This window comes from Curcuma longa, chromosome 10, assembly GCF_044706935.1.
Source record: "Curcuma longa cultivar G26 ecotype Majalengka, Jawa Barat chromosome 10, ITB_CL_G26_1.1, whole genome shotgun sequence".
Classification (NCBI taxonomy): Eukaryota; Viridiplantae; Streptophyta; class Magnoliopsida; order Zingiberales; family Zingiberaceae; genus Curcuma; species Curcuma longa.
This window is the reverse complement of record NC_133870.1, coordinates 2,758,600-2,775,630: the sequence shown is the minus strand read 5'-3', so window position 1 is coordinate 2,775,630 and position 17,031 is coordinate 2,758,600. Positions and strand designations below refer to the sequence as shown.

Below are 17,031 nucleotides of genomic sequence, written 5' to 3'. Positions count from 1 at the left end.
ACAAACTCATTCAACAACCAAACATTCTTAGTTACAATCGATTTCAACCCAATAACAAAACTACATCAAGAACAAGTTTATATCATTATCCATTACAAACATCAAATTACAAAGCTGAACATCACACTATGTTTCATTCAACAACAACAATAAACAACCTATCAAGTTCCATCACTACAATTGCAACCATACAACTTAAATTTTATAATCCATTTCCATGTCTATAAATTCAACAAAATATCCCATCGTTCGATTTCTTCCCAAGATTTCAACAGCAAGAACACTTTCATAACAAATCAACAAACACATATGCTCATTCTAATCCATCTTAATTCAATAACATATTCATACAACACCATTTATATGAATCACAAAAATTGTAGATCAAACAACCAAACCAAATCACTAATAATTCTATTCCTATTCAACAATTCAACAATTCATTCAGAACAAAATCAAACTAGAAATTTGAGTTAGAAGTTAGGGTTTTACCCGGATCGGCTCAACATAGCACACAGAAACTCGATTGATTTGCACCAACGGGACGAAGAACCTTGTCGGAGTTGGACGACTCCGGTGAGATTTGATCGAAGAAACTGAGATCCGGAGCTCCTTCCTCTGCCCGAACCCCTGTTGTCCACGACAAAATCAGAACCCTTACCTTGCTTCATTAGTGGATAAGGGATGCCTTTCAAAAATCACATATGGCAGGGGTGGATGACAGTACTCGAAACCAACTTTTGAGCATCACCGATTTTCAGCAGGGGGTAATGCCTTTCAGATATCTAGGGATCCCCATTGCCTCTCAGAAGCTCAGGATTTTCAGATTACAAGACTTTATTAGATGCTCTGACGAGGAGGGTCACATCTTGGCCCAAGGCAACCCTGTCCTATGCAGGGAAGGCGCAGCTGGTAGCTTCGGTACTGCAGGGCCTCGAGTGTTATTGGATGTCCATTCTGTCCATCGCTAGTGGAGTGATTGATCGTATACATGAGCTCTGTAGATCATTTATGTGGACCACTCGGCGACCCCTGATTGCGTGGACAGAGTTATGTCGGCCGAGAGCGGAGGGTGGTCTGGGCCTGAGGGACTTACGGGCTTGGAACCTAGCCTTACTAGCAAAGGTTCTATGGCGCATCCAGGACAAGCAGGATGCCCTGTGGATCAGATGGATACATCACAAGTACTTACAGAGGGTAGGGCTTTGGGAGTGGAGAGCAGGTCGGTGACTCCCCACTCCTTAAGCAGCTACTTCATATCAGAGACAGCCTCCTCCAGGCAGCAGGTAGCCTAGCAGCGGCAACGCAACTATTAGCATCATGGTTTCAACAGCGGCAGGGAGGTGTTTGGCGGGCATACGATCATTTCAGAGGTGTCAGACCGAGGCAGCCGTGGGCGAGGACAGTCTGGCACCGCTCCATACAGTCGAGTCATGCCTTCACATTATGGTTGCTGACAGGGGAGACTACAAGTCCAAGCCGCGCAGCTCTTACCGGAGAGGCGCTGCACATTCTGCCGGCAGGAGGAGACCCTAGAGCATGTCTTCTTTCGGTGCGAGACTACTAGTCGCTTATGGGGGCGGATACGGGCGTGGTAGCGCATGCGGCCTAAGATGACCACCTATCGCAGTACACTAAGGATCTTCAGGCGGCAGTACCGGAGGACTTCCACAGCCTCACTGGCACGGCACATCGCCCCTGCGGCTCTGGTACACCATATATGGGGGGCCCACAATCGCAGCATGCATGAGAGAAGGCGACTGGACAAGACGGCGCTCATTCGGAGAGTACAGACGCATGTGTATCGAGCAATGGGCATCTACACAGAGCGAGAGTTGCGACAGGAGTAAGCCACGGCGGATCATGACGTCTTTGGGACTGGATTCATGTCACATGCATTCTCATGTATCATGTACATTCACTTGCATATATACATTCACATAGGGAGAGCATTAGATTCGCACACATGTTAGAGTAGGGCTCCCTTATATATATAGGTGCATTTGTATTTGCCCTTGCTTACACAGGCCATGTACATAGACTTGCATTCATGCATGCATGCTACCACTGTAAAAAAAAAAAAAAGACATTTTGGGGTGTATGGATCCACCCATCTAGATCCATTTAGTCCACAGCAAATGGCTCCCGATAAAGACATCCCAAATCCGTTGATGGCTAAGGCTTTGCCAAAAAGCCTATGAGGGTGAATAGGTCGACCGACATTGCCTATCTAGTCTGTAGTAACGGTTGCGATAAAGACACGCCAAATCCGTTGATAGCTGGTCACTTGCTAAAAGTGTGTAACTCCCAGGACTTCCTAGGCCTGGAATGAAGGACAGGTTCTTCTGAGGATGGCTGATGTGGTTGGCTGGCGCCTAGCGGACGGTGTGGGTAGAGCTGGCGGCGGCAGTTGCTGGTGGTGATGGACAATGGGGATGACAGGCACCTAGGGGAGGACGTGGGTGGAGCTAGCTGGATAACGTTCACTGTGATAGCTGCGCTACGGCTACACCTACAGGAGATGATGGCTGGTGGAGATGCCATCGGAGAGGCAGTGACTAATGATTGTGCAGCAGTCTGATGCACGTGCATGCGGATATCGGTCGACATTGTTAGTGCTGGACGACTGGAGGGCTACCCTCACCATTCAGGAGGACGACATGGACACCTGTCGAGGACATGAGATGGTGACATGGTTTTGTACACATGATAAAGTCAGAGGCATTGAGATAGGTATGGTATTTATATGAGGACATGTACAGCTTACCTCTGGCGATTGCTCAGATCTGACAGTTCGTCAAACATGATATGAGCTGACGTCATTGGAGCTCATGTATCTTGGTGCATTCTCTTTGATGATATATATATTTACCTTTCATAAAAAAAAAAATCAGTGGATAAGGGATGATCGGAGTTGCAAATAGAACCTCCCCCGCGTTTGAAACCACGTTGGCGAAGTCGGCCTCTACTCGAAGCTCCGGTGGATGCGGAGGGATAGGGAGCTTGTCGAAGCAACCACTCATGGCTGGCGTCCCTACTGTGCAAAATGTCGTCGGCAGCCAATTGCTAGAGCTGGCCACTCTCAGCAACCTTCCACGATCGACGAAGATGAAGAAACTGTCGCATTCGGAACCACATCGGCGAAGGCTCCTATGGTTGCATTGGCACTCGTCGACCGCGGCTACTGCACACAACCATGTTGATGCCAATCGGGAAGAACAGAGATGGCGGTGAAGAAGAAGTTGTTGGGAGCTCAGTTGGGAATCGTGAGCGAGAAGCTATAGTGCTCGCGATTCCCAAAAGAGAGAAAAAACCTAGCCAGAACTTGAATTAGGATTATATGCCCGTGCTGAATCGGCCGGCTTTAACCAAGAATGAATCGGATTGAGCCCGAACCAAACCAAACTTGAACCAGACCTGAACCAAATCGATTTTTTTTCTAAAATTGGGCTTTTCCTTGGGTTTTTGAATTGATTTTCTTTGTCTAATTTCAAATCTTTACAATTGAACTTGATTGTAATTATCCAAAAAGTATTATCTTCATTTTAATTTTTTGCAAAATTAAATACCGTAAATTAATACCCATAAATTATCTCAAATTAATAAGAAATAGAATGAAGACCTCAAATTCATCCAAGTTAGAGAAATGGACTAAAAATCTAATTTATAATACAAAAAATGATCAAAATAATACGATATAACCCTAAATTATCCCATCCAAAAGCCACTTATCAGGCCTCCATTTCGATACATAATCAACAGCTAACAATATATAAGCAAATCCAAATGAAACAAGAAAATGATCCATAAAATCAATATCTCATACATCGAAAATCTCACAAAATAAAATGGATTGTTGGGTCATCTCATGGATATGTCCTATGTTTTCCATCCATTGATAGAGCTCATAAGTCGTATGAAACTCAAAAGCATCATGAAATTGTTGGGATCGTCCCGCTGCAATGCGCGTGTTTACACATTTCGCAAATGTGCACAGCGAAAATATATAAATAATTAATCTAATTATTATCACAACATACGCATGGCAAAACAGGAAATAACATGTATAAGGTATGACAGAAATTAAAATTTTTAGAATAAAAGATTATTCTAAGCATACCTCGTGGATGATGACGTTGAGCGGTATTAGCATCAATTGAGCGGTCTTTTGTCGAAGTCCCGCTTCTACTGGTGATCCACGCCAAGCTCTCGTCTGGATGGCTTCGGAAGCCACGAGTCACGTCATCGTTTTCGGTACTAGCCGATGATCGATAACGATCGATTCGAGAGAAGCCTTATTCCGGAAACCACGCAACAACGTTTATCGCGATCGTTCCGGGGCTTTCTAACTATCACCGAAAATCATATTCCCACTGTAGTTTTCGGTGGTCAACCTTTGACCGCCGATAACAGACAAACCAGAAACTATTTTCAGTGATGATGGAACAATTTTCCAAAAGCTTCGTAAGCTTTCGAGAGAATGACGAAGGGTCGTTAGACGACTGAAGTTGATCGGTAACTGCCGGATAATCTATCCGATGGCCAGAAATAATTTCCGACGATTGGACAATAAATTTCGACGGAAACCCCGAAATTCAACCCGACAGCAAAATCAACCAACAGTTATAGTAGCTCCGGTGGTCGGCGACAAACACGCTCCGGCAGCTTCACACGCTCCTGGACCAACTCCTCTCCGGCAGCAATTCTGACATTGACACGCAATGGCTCTAGCCATGACACGACAGCAGCTCCGACTTCGGCGAAGCAAGGGCAGGGTTGACAACCCAATTGAGCGGCACTTCGGCAGTGCTCCGGCGACGATAGAAGCCAGGCGGCGACGGTCGCCATCCCCTGATCAGGCAGCGTTCCGAACAGAGAAGGGAGAAAGAGGCCGGCGTCGCACGAAGGGAAGAAGAAAACCACTCGGCTAGGGTTTCTATCTCCTGCATGAAGAAGGCGACGATCGAGTGGCTGCTGTGCTTGGGGAGAAAGAAGCAGACGACAAAGGGCGACGCAATCACGAAGAAGGAAGAAAGGACGCCACAGCTAGGGTTCTCGGATGCCATATCCCACACGGCCGGCGATCAAAGAGAAGGAGAAGCCAGTGCGCAACCGACTGAATCGTATCCTCAAGCTCCCAGGTAGTCTCCTCGTCAGAATGATGCTGTCATTCGACTTTAACGAGCCGAATGGTCCTCCTCCGTAACTGACGCTCTTTGTGGTCTAGAACCCGTATTGGGGTCTCCTCATATGTAGCATCAGGCTGAATGAGGACTGATACATCCAACAGAATATGTGTGCGGTCTGGTACATATCTCCTCAGTATGGACACATGAAAAACGTTGTGAATACCAGCCAAGGACGGGGGTAGCGCTAGGCGGTAAGCTACTGCTCCAATCCTCTCTAAGTTCTGGAAAGGCCCAATGTACCGTGGAACTAGCTTACCTCAGAGGTTAAATCTCTTCACCCCTTTCGCAGGTGAAACTCTTAGAAATACATAACAGTTAAAGCATAGTACAAAGGAAAAAAAATAAAACTGACAACCCAATGGTGATTGAGAGTTGTAGGACTACAGTACTGGGTAAGGGCCCTATACAAAAGAGGACACTTGAAAGTCCACGTGGCTAAGCAAACTGAACTCCAAAAAGCACCTCGTATCACTCTCAGAACCATTCTAAAGTTGGCACAAACAGTGTTCAAGGCACTGTACATAGTCCCAGGATCTCAAACTGAGCAGCTTGTAGGTCCACCAGCATCAATAAGGAAGTCTAAGAAGCCTGCTGAACTCTGATAACAGGTACCAAGCTAGTGGTGGTGAACTCCAACAGAATTCAGAGTCAGCAAGAGAGAACATCACAACACATCTGAATTTTCAGATCACTTAACAAGTTGTTGTTCAAACCTTGAATCTTATATACTTAACATACAAATCAAGTCAAATGAAGCTATTCCACAAGCTCAGATGCCTTAGTACCAATCAAGATTTAAGATTGCCACACATCAGCAATACATCAAACAGATTCGTGAACTATTTCCAAAAGATTTTAGAGAGCTATGAATGATAGTGTAGAATTCATTGTAATTCAGCTCAGAAGTAGGTGTCATTAAGCACTGCAATAATAGGAGCTTTGATTCAAATTGTTACTGGCCATAATCAGCATTTAGAGTCAACACTAAATAGGTTTACAATTCAGAATTCCAGAATTCAAATCCATTAAAACATCATACTTTGAATCATGAAAAACTTGAGGAGCAAGGCGCATCAAGTGGCAACGAAAGATCAGGTAGTTCATTTAGATTTGTACTGATCCAAATCTCGCAATAGAAACTTGATACGTAACATGTTGGAATTTATACATCAATCCAAACTTTCTCAGCAGCAAGTTTTAGTTTCCTAAATTCAACTTTAGAAACCAGCTCCTTGAATGTTAGTTTTAGAATTGAAAGTCTGAAATAGTTCCGGCCTGAATCATGAAGAGTTTACAGAGGTTATAACAATATTTAGCACTGAATTATCAGGAGCCTCAACTAGAATAGTTTCTGGTTAGAAACTTGATAATTTCTATACTAAATTTCAGAGTTGCAGTTTCAGAAATCAATGAAGTAGAAGATTTGGCAAGGAATGATACCCCAGTTGACAATTAGAGAACAAGATCTCTACCTAAACTTTTTTTTTTCTGATTAGAGAGTTGTGACAAGAACTTGGCTTCCCAGAGACCAGATTTACATCCAATCTCAAAGAATTTATGCAGATTAGGTGCAGAGAATCAAATAACAGTTTCAGGCTTCAGTTTCAGAAATTCCTAGTTAATGGAGTTTCAGAGTGAATCATGAAGAGGAGAGCTTAGCAAGGGCTCTCATTTAGCACTAGAATAGTTGGAGCGTCAATCCGAAGTAATGCTGAGCAGTTGGCACAAGAGAAAAATGCTTATCAATTGGAGGACACTTCATTCATATTTAGAGATCATCACCACTACAAATGAATTATCTTCACTAGAAATCTGATTAAGGCATGGACTTTCCAGCAGCTTTCCCTCTCTAAATCCACCTTCCATTATTCTTAGCAAATTTTTTTTTTAGTACAATTCCTATAATTTCTACAACTGCAGTGCCACACTAGCAAACATCTAAATCAAAAGCATTTGTTTCTGGAATCAGAAATCAAATTCAGGCATTCAGATTCAATGAATCAAATTCAATCTGTAATTCTGAATAACTGCTTTATTGAATTTGAAATTTGGAGCTGAATGTAGGAGTTGCATCCAATTGTAATTCCAGTCTTTGACCAACCACAACTTCAAGTGAAACTTCTATTCTTTTAGTGACAACTGGTGTTTTCTTCTTTCTAAGCTTGCCATTAACCAGTTCCTTAATTTCCTTGAATTTAATTTCAGATTTTGATTCTTGGATTAGTTGTTGTTTCAGAATTCAAATTCCATAAAATTCCAAATTTTTAACCATGGGAAACTTAGACAGAGGGGAACACTGCTTATTAATGAGAATACAAGGGTTTACTTGAGCTTTTCATTTACAAGAATGTGTATAAACAACCTGGATATACAATAGTTCCTTCAGTTTCAGCTTTATTGACTTAGTTCCTGAACCTTGGAAACTCATTTCTATTTTTTTTTTCTTAACCTTAGTGTCAAACTTCTAAATAGCTGAAAATTTGTAAGAGCTACTAGCAATTAACTCAAGGTTCAGAATCCCCTACAACAGAAGCCATACAATTCAGAAATTTCCATTCCATCAATCTAGAATCTAAACTCAGCACCTCCAAGACATTTATGCTATTGTTGTTATTTGTTTCATTTTTTTTTTTTACTAGGGGCTGCATCTCAAGGATTGGCATATCACCTCTATAATAAACTATGAGACACAAAATATGTTGCATGAAGATACATTAGAGATCTTACATATGTGCAATCATTGAAATAAGAAAGCAATAGCAACAGAACAACTCAAGCAACTAGAACAAGGTAAATCTAATTCTTTGTAACAATCCAGTGCATCAAAACCAACCCTAAGAAAACATGGTTATATCACTATCCTTGATCACCCACTGTTTGATATCACATGTATGCATCCACAAACCATCCCAACCATGAAATTAATCACATTTTTAGTAACCATAATTAAACCAATAAAGTCCTTAAATTTTTATCCAATTTTCAATTTAAACAATTTATCATCAAACAGAACCTCAATATATTACCTATCCAAATCAATGTCCTCTCAATCTCCTCACAATTAGCCTTGTATGACTAATATTTACAAGATCAAAATATCTTTATAAGTCACTATCAGCACACAATTACAATAACGTAATCTCAGTCACATTCCAAACTAATCAATCAATAGGTCCTTTTGTTATAATAAACGTCAAATTATTTTCCCCAACCAAAACAAACCTAGCCAACAACAAAGGAATACAGGTAAGAGTCTACCTGATTTACCTCAATTACTAACAATGTATCTAATTGCATCACTAATCATCAACACCACAATCGATACCTTTGTGATCAATTTCAACAACTACTCCCAACAAAGGGGTTGTGAGATGATCGACTATGAGACTAAGGCAAAGGGATTTTACTCCAAGCTACTCCAAGCTCAGACCAAATCGTATGGAGACTAAGTCGGCACTTCACAAGAGAGATTATGAGATCATGAGGCGTAGTCCACCACACACATTGGGAAATATTTAGAGGCACAATTGCATGTATTATGCTGAACAGAAGCGTGACAAATAAACTTCTTGTGCTCCCAACAAGTAATGACAATTTCTTATCTGATCATAATTTCAATAAGACAATATTTAACCATTAGTTAACCGTTAATTATATTTAGTAAAATCTCAGTTAATTTTCAAAATATAACACTCATATACTTCGACAACAAAATTTAAAGCTCTTTTATATCTTCTTTATCTCATAATTTAATTTTAACTTCCTTCAGTCGGGGAATAATTCATGCTACTCTAATTATTCCAAAAGCTAATGCCTTAGTTTTTTTCCATCTCTTCTTTTTCTCATGTTATCCCTAACAATCCTCAAACATCTTATAATTATTTTTTTCTCCAACAAACTTCTTGAGCCTTGCTCTCCTTGGTCATTGTCCCTCATTGGTCCTCAAACATCAATTTGATGTTGGAAGGCCACCCAACTTGATATGCATAACTCCCTACGCATTGATTGACATATGACCTGATTATGATCTTTAGAATCTATTTAATCCTTGTGAGAGAACTCCTTAAGAACCTTTAGTCCTTTATTGACATGTTGGAAAGATCCAATAAATACACAATGTAATCTTCCCTCATAGTTAATAAATCTGAATTAAGTCAAAACGCGCGACCTTTAATTAAAGTCTCTTGCCAAAGAGAATGATGCAGAAGCATCTAGCAACACGTATTTATGATATAAAATGTAAGATCATAAATCAGATATCACCCAAATCCTTATCAAACACCACTACAAGAGTCATAATAAAATCATGGGTTTAGGGTTTAGGGTTTAGGGTCTGTCTCTGAGAGACAGGCTCAACCTTAGTAGGCCCCTCTGGTGGCTTGATCATCAGAGATTCGAACGTCCTCTTACGTGGCCGTCCTGCACCACGTCTCCGTGCAGGAGCATGTTTTCCTCGAGTCATATCTGAAACATTATTACCAAGTATTACCAAAGGTATACAGTTCCTAAATTAGACATTTTACCTATTGTCGTCTGGAGATGTCCTGTCGCCGCTAGTCCCAAACATGACCTTGTCGCAATAACGACTCTAAAACAAAAATCCGAAGCACCAAAACCGAAAGGCATTGCATATTTTTTTCTCTGATACCGAAATAAATTGGTATCAGATAAACTCCGAAAATCCATTAACACCAAAAGTCTCGAAAACCTCCACTCTGATACCAAATAAATTGTCATGCCCCGGAAGACGGCTGCCCGAAAATTTCGACAGCATCTTCCCTATAACAATTGTCATTTCCCTGAATACATATATATCATAAAGCCTACCTGGCCACAATAAGGCCTACACGGTCATAATCCATACATGACAAAATACATAACAAGAATTAAACTACTTGAATAAGGTCCACAACCAGTATTCTATAACATGCACAACAAAACCAAAACATGAATACGAAAATCCACACGGTATAAAGCAAGTTCTGAAACGTAGATACTAATAACGTAAACAAAACCAAAATAGTCGAATGCAAATCGACGGGGGACTAGCAGCGCGACTCTCCAGACAGACGTCAACCTGAAAAGAATAAAATCAACGGGATGAGTTCAAGAAACTCAACGGATATCTCGCAGATATGTATAATAAGCTATCTAGCAGTAATAATCATGTCAGTACAGTAAGAAATGCACACTGAAACTACGGAAAAGATGTACATACCAGAATCATCTATACCAACACAATGGCACGAACCATGTAAATAGATACACGGTCACCAAAGCAAATGCATAAAGCCTCCTGTATGTGCATGTCAAACATATGCAGCAAACAAAATATAGCAAGCAATAATAAATGCAATCCATACAGTATGCACATGATGCAATGACATAATCACCCTTGACGTCAGTCAGCCACCGTCACCGACAATGGTGAGGTCGAGTGGGTAGGGCTATGACAACTGTGCACTCTGGCGTCATTGCTCCTGCGTGACCGAGTGGACAGGATGCTGACGGAGTACACCTATCCTCCTACCGCAAGTATATGGGGGAGCATAGCTCTCATCTCGTCTCACAGTAAAAAGGAGGGATCCCTGTAATACTACCGCGCTGCGACACCACTACCCCTGAGCGGCCGAGTGGAGCCCTGACAAAACAACTGCACACACCCTCCTGATGTACCACTAACTCGTGAGTGGCAATGTGCGCAGATCATGTAACTAACGACGGACTCAGACTACAAAGGAGTCGATGATCGCTAATATGCAATCATGCAAGGATGGTGTATGACACTAATGCGTGCAATATCTACCAATCTATGCCCAATAAGGAAACAGTATATCACTACTCTGATGAACATATATATATAAAGAGCAAGTATCAAGATGATATGAAACCTAGACCAGTAATAGATATAAATGATATACAACATGAAACAAGTAGTAACATACCATGGCAGATATAAAAGCATAAAATTACTACTAGCTATAGCAAAACTATACACATCAAAATGACATATCTCAAAGATAAGTCGAGATACCCGCCTTTCAAAGTAGTTCGTGTAAGAAAAGAACCTCCGTCTAGAAGTCCGGTAGCAGGTCAATATCCTGTAACACGGGACTTAAACTTAGCTATTTACATATCAAGGTGATTAGCTAATGAAAAATTTAAATCGTATAAAGTCCGATCCTAGATATTCCTATTCATTTAATTAACCCTTAATTAAATGACAAACTCCTAATTATAATACCTATTGTAATTGCCCATAATTATGAGATTTGCCTTTGGTTTAGGAATTCTCTCGATTACTTATCCTCATGTTCAAAGCAATGTCTTATGTTTATTCCTTTCAAAATGATGAATTACATCACTGATTAATTTTCAAGATTTTTCCTTGTTAGAAGGACTACCCAACTTTCTCTTTTCAACCAAAAGAAAACCACAATTTAGTTTAAATGAAATCATGCTCAAATGGTTGAACCGTATAAACTACAAAAATGACATTAATAACTTCCAATTGGCAATATTCCACCACGCCCATTGTATCATATGAAACACATCACAAAAATCTCTCAAATTGAGCTAAGGCATAAACAACACCGTAAAAGTTCATACATGAGTACTAAGCATGAAGTCGTTCTTTACCTTAATGATCTTTTTGATCTATCTACCCAATAGTTGGTGATTCTTAGAGGCTTGAAGATACCTGCTAAACAGCAAGCTCCGATTATAAATTTGAAAACCGAATCAAAAGATAGGTAAGGGGGTCTCATCAACAATGAAATCCTTACCATTCCAAGCGAGACAAGAGATGCCGGAATAGAAGTCTTCCTCCTCAACGACTGTGGACTCCTACTCACGGCCAGGGGACAGTGGCGACGGCTCTATCAGAGGACTCCGGCGTTCCTCTTCCCCACACGGCGGCAAAACCTGGGCGGAGCAGAGCTGATGGAGGAAGGAGGTGCGGCGGCAGTGGGTTGCGGCTAGGGCACAGAGGAGAGGGAGAGGGAGACGGTGTTGGCTCCTTCTCCACGCGGCGGCGCCCGATCCGTGACCGACGGGCCGACGCTTCCCAAGATCGGGAATGGAGGAAGCAACGTCGGCGGCGGCGACCTCCCTCAGGTGAGACAGAGCGGCTGTCCGAGTGACAGAGCGGCGGACAGCCGAAGAAGGAAAGCGGCAGCCGGGCGGTGGTGTCCTTCACAGAGGAGAAGGGAAAGGCGCCGGGCGGCGTCTCAACGCGGTGACAGCAGCGTCGGGCAAAGGGGAAAATCGCGGTTTCACGCGGTGTCATGCGGCGTCTCCCTCCCTGGTTGCAGGCGATGAATTGAAGGGGAAGAGGAGAGGGCGTCGGTTTCAAGAAGGGAAAACGGTCGCGGGTGGCTGGAGAAAGAAATCGCGCCGTGTAACGGAAGAAGAACGGGCGGAAGAAGGAAAGTCGGGCGCGGCTAGGGGGAAGAAGAAGAATCGGGGTTACTGTATTCCTAACGGGCTAACGGAGTTTTAAACCCGAATCCAATAATCCTATATATATATATATATATATATATATATATATATATATATATATATTATTATTATTACCGTACTTTACAACTATACTTAGTTAAATTTTGAAAATTTATTTTAAACTAATTTTTTTTATAATGCTATTCACTCCTGTCTCATACTTTTATTTATATATTACATAAAAGTTTTGATAATATGAAATGTATCTATCTATATCATGATAAAATTGAATTATAATATTATACATGAAATATTTTATATATAATCAGTACATTTAAATATTTTATTAATTAGGTACGTGTTGATGGTAGTACTTAATCATTTGTATTATTATTTTAATGACATGTTTTTATGTTGTTCCAAATTTATCTAATCATTTTAATTAATATATTATCTCCTTTGGGGAAACTGATAACCCCTTTCCTAACATACCACCATATTTGGTATGTACTTTTTCTAATATTAAATATTTTTAATTACATAAGAATTGTAACCATTATTATTTAGTATATTTTATATGAATTATTGTTATGGCAATTATTTTACCAATAATTTTTATATTGATCCAATTTTTTAAATTAATTTAAAATTTTTAATGGATAGTAATAACAACGACTTTTTTTTTTTGAAGGGAGTGTCGGTTACCGTCTCGGTGCCGGTGCCATGTCAGCCAGCGGTGCTGACTAGACGAGGGCAAGGAGAGGGTACGCGTGTCGGCGGTGGTCTGCATAATGTCTCCTTCATGCTTCGCTCGCACCAACCCAGACTGAGGTAAACGCAAATCAGTGCTGTCGCGCACTCGTTCGCGTGCGACGTCCCACTTATGCTCACTCCGTTTCTGCGACCGTTTCTCGGTTCTCGCTCTCCTTTTATCCTCCACCAAACGCCCTTCACCATATCCACGCTGCACGCCCTCGTGCCCTATATATACGACAGCCATCCCTCCCTCCCCGTCTCCATGCCTTAATTACTGCGACCCAATTGCACCCTTCGACTCTGTTCCTACTTCCTCTGTCAGTTTCTTCTACCTCTTCCTTTTGTCTTCGAGTGTATACTTCTATCTGATGGATAGCCAAGCCGATGCGAAGGACCAGTGCCGCCATGCCAAAGATGATGCAGACGCATGCAAATGGTACGAAGAGGAGATTGACGACGATCTCAAGTGGTCTTTTGCTTTGAACAGGTAGCTGATCGGTTCTTTTCACTCCACAACCCTATTCTAGTTTAAGTTTCATGAAGCTTATATATATCCATGCTTTAAATTGGACTCATCAGTGTGCTGCATAAAGGGACCAGCAAGTACCAAGAAATAGCTCTTATTGACACCAAACGTTTCGGCAAGGTTTGCATGATTTGATAGTCTTCTCCTCTTTTCGGTTCACCCTTCTGGATCTTTTCTAGTCTGTTTCCTTCAATTTCTTCTGCGTGCTGTAAGGTTTTGGTGATCGACGGAAAGATGCAGAGCGCCGAGATCGACGAGTTCATCTACCATGAGTGCTTGATCCATCCCTCCCTACTTTGCCACCCTAAGTCTGTCCTTCCTCTGTTTGGACATGCACGCAGTATTTTCGTATTTTAATCGTATCTATTGAACTTGCTAAGTCATTTCTGATTTCTGCATGCAGCCCCAAGACGGTGTTTATTATGGGAGGAGGAGAGGGATCGGCAGCGAGGGAAGTCCTCAAGCATCGGACTGTAGAGAGCGTGGTGATGTGCGACATCGACGAGGTTTCTGTCAGATAATCTCTAGCTCTTACTTAATGCCCATGCGTCATGCGTGTGGTTGATCATGATTTGTGTGTGTCTGATGAAACTGGCAGGAGGTGGTGGATTTCTGCAGAAAGTACTTGACAGTAAACCAAAGCGCATTCGGAGACAGCAAGCTCTGCCTCATCATCAACGACGCCAAGTAAGATTTAAGACCCAAATTATTGTTCATTTAATTTAATAAATAATATCTATGGGATTGTTCTAGGGCTGAACTTGAGAAGAGGGAGGAACAGTATGACATCATAGTGGGTGACTTGTCTGACCCTATGGAAGGAGGACCATGCTATCAGCTTTACACTAAATCCTTCTACGAGCAAATTCTGAAGCCGAAGCTGCGGCATCAAGGCATCTTTGTCACTCAGGTCTCTCACCCTACATATTCAGTGTAAAGCGATCCGACAACCTATTTGATTATTTATTGTAATTAGGCTGGACCAGCTGGTGTTCTCACCCACAAGGAAGTCTTCTCTTCCATCTACAACACCTTGAAGCATGTCTTCAAATGTATGGTGTGTTCATTGTACTTAATTAGCACAAGTTAGTCCGAACTTATAAATTCATGCATTCTCTACAGATGTGGTTGCCTACACGACTCATGTCCCTTCCTTTGCTGATACGTGGGGATGGGTTATGGTAAGTTGTATCTCTTTGACAAGTGCTTAATTTTTCGCATACTTTCGTGCGTAAAAACAGTGAAAACTGCCTTCTTTTATTGGTTGTTGACGAAGGCATCGGATGAGCCTCTGGTGATGGATTCCCGTCAGATTGATGAGAGGATTGGTGAAAGAATCAATGGAGAGCTTCTCTACCTAAACGGCGAGTCGCTGGTATCTTCCACCACCATGAACAAGAGCGTCTACACGTCGTAAGTATCCCATTGCAAGCCCGTTAATTTTTTTCTCTTTGTGATCCAAAAGATCGATGGTCTTCTTGTTCTTGTTTAATCTGAACAACCGACGCAGTCTCTTGAACGAGACGCATATCTACACAGAGGAGAACGCGAGATTTTTGTACGGACATGGAAAGGGTTGGTAGGCAGAGACGGCCAGGCGACGAGCACTGCGCTATCCTAATTCATGCTCGGAATCAAAGTCGCCGGCCAGTTGAAGTGTTCCTTTAATTTCCCTGTGCGAGCAAATAAAAAAGCAGTGGTAAACTTGTCAATGAAATCAATAAGTCTTCTAGTGATGTTGACTAGGGCTTGTACTTAAAGGAAAATAAAGGGAAAAAACAATTAAAATTTTGTGTGTGTGATTGTTTCCCTCGCATTATTTAGTTTTTCTTTCATAAATATTTTATGCTTTCTTTTGTATTCTTAAAATGAATTAGCGTTGGAATGAACCAAGGCCCTTTAATTAGCTATGGTTTTGTCAACGTCTAGACATATATGATCAAATGAAGGACATGGACCAAATATATCCCTATATGATAAAATGAAGGACATGAAGAACAGTAGTCTCGTCTGATCATAAGTTGATTCACACCAAACTAGAATTACTCGGGGTTTCCTCCATTACTCGTGTAATTTAATATTAGTATATTAATTTTTCAATCATCTAGAGAAATTAGTTTATATTAAAATCGATTTTCAAGATAAATTATGTACGTCCCTACTTGATCTCTATATTATTATAAGGTATAATGCTCACCCTGCTAACTCTTACGCTCTGTTTGGATGGGGTGAGGGAAGGTTCATTAACGGAAGGGGAAGGGGAAGGGGAAGGGAAGGGAAGGGAGGGGGAAGAGAAGTAACCTTGTTTGGGAAGAAAAAAAAAGTTTATGTGGAAGGAAAGGAAAGGAAATAGAAATTAAATATATAGAAGGTCAAAAATAACCTCCATTTCTTCCCACCTCCTCGGCGATAATAATCAGCAGAACAGATTTCTTCCCACCTCCTCGGCGAGTACAAGCAGCAAAACAGAGCAGAGCAGGAAGAAGAACCAAAAGGTTGAACTTTGATCAGCAGGTGAGGTGCGCTTCTGAAACCCCTTCTCCTTCCAGTTTGTTTCCCCTTCCGAAACCACGAAAATCAGAATATGGAGTCGCTGCTGTCCTTGAGCCTTTCCTCCATGTGCTGGCCCTGTAGCGTCACTAGCTCCGAACGCTCCAATCCTACTTTGCTTTCCAGCGGAAGGCCTGTAATTCAGCGGAGGGAGCAACAAAGGTCCTAATACCAAGCTTGCCGGAGGAGGCCGATGGCAGCGCGAGTTCGTCTCCGATCAGCAGCTTCTTCTAGGAGTGGAAACCCAACATCGCGGTCCACTACGAGAGATCTGGCTCTCACAACGTCGGCGCCCCTGCAGTGCTCTTCCTCCCTGGCTTCGGCGTTGGCTCCTTCCACTTCGAGACCAAGTTCAGCATTTCGTCGTCCTCTCCGTTCCCGTGCCGGTGCCGCGCTTCCGCCGCCTCGATTTAGAAACGATGGCAAGAGATCGATTTAGATTTAGAAGGGTAAAATTGGAAGATACCTTTAATATTTTTCTTCCCCTTCCTTACACCCCAATTTGGGGTGTAAGAAATTGTGCCTATTCATGGGCATGGGAGGGGACAACTTCCCCTTCTTTCCCCT

General features: G+C 41.9%; 1 protein-coding gene and 1 long non-coding RNA gene across 3 annotated transcripts; one reads left to right on the top strand and one right to left on the bottom strand.

Moving 5' to 3' along the window:
• Nucleotides 1-10,584: 10,584 nt before the first annotated feature.
• LOC141836744 (uncharacterized) lies at nt 10,585-12,598 on the bottom strand. The gene is made up of 3 exons (XR_012602482.1): nt 11,975-12,598; nt 11,829-11,889; nt 10,585-11,290 (listed from the first exon to the last, which is right to left on the bottom strand). It is a non-coding gene; the product is annotated as an uncharacterized LOC141836744 (long non-coding RNA).
• A 968-nt stretch (nt 12,599-13,566) lies between these two features.
• Nucleotides 13,567-15,730, top strand: LOC141836177 (thermospermine synthase ACAULIS5). Of its 2 annotated transcripts, none has more exons than XM_074723600.1 (10): nt 13,567-13,875; nt 13,968-14,034; nt 14,128-14,222; nt 14,318-14,420; nt 14,513-14,601; nt 14,668-14,824; nt 14,891-14,966; nt 15,037-15,095; nt 15,191-15,327; nt 15,454-15,730. In XM_074723600.1, the coding sequence occupies exons 1-10, from the start codon at nt 13,757-13,759 to the stop codon at nt 15,533-15,535; spliced, it is 984 nt and encodes a 327-aa protein (XP_074579701.1). In that variant the 5' UTR covers nt 13,567-13,756; the 3' UTR covers nt 15,536-15,730. The 2 variants fall into 2 exon arrangements, with proteins under 2 accessions (XP_074579701.1, XP_074579702.1); XM_074723601.1 differs by having other exon boundaries at nt 13,572-13,875; nt 15,425-15,728.
• Nucleotides 15,731-17,031: the final 1,301 nt, after the last annotated feature.

Excerpts from the sequence above, each read along its gene's own strand:
- LOC141836177 (XM_074723600.1), top strand. The coding sequence starts at position 13,757 with ATGGATAGCCAAGCCGATGCGAAGGACCAGTGCCGCCATGCCAAAGAT. Across the intron at positions 14,825-14,890 it reads AAGGCATCTTTGTCACTCAG|GCTGGACCAGCTGGTGTTCT; the intron begins GTCTCTCACCCT and ends TATTGTAATTAG. Across the intron at positions 14,967-15,036 it reads CTTGAAGCATGTCTTCAAAT|ATGTGGTTGCCTACACGACT; the intron begins GTATGGTGTGTT and ends CATTCTCTACAG.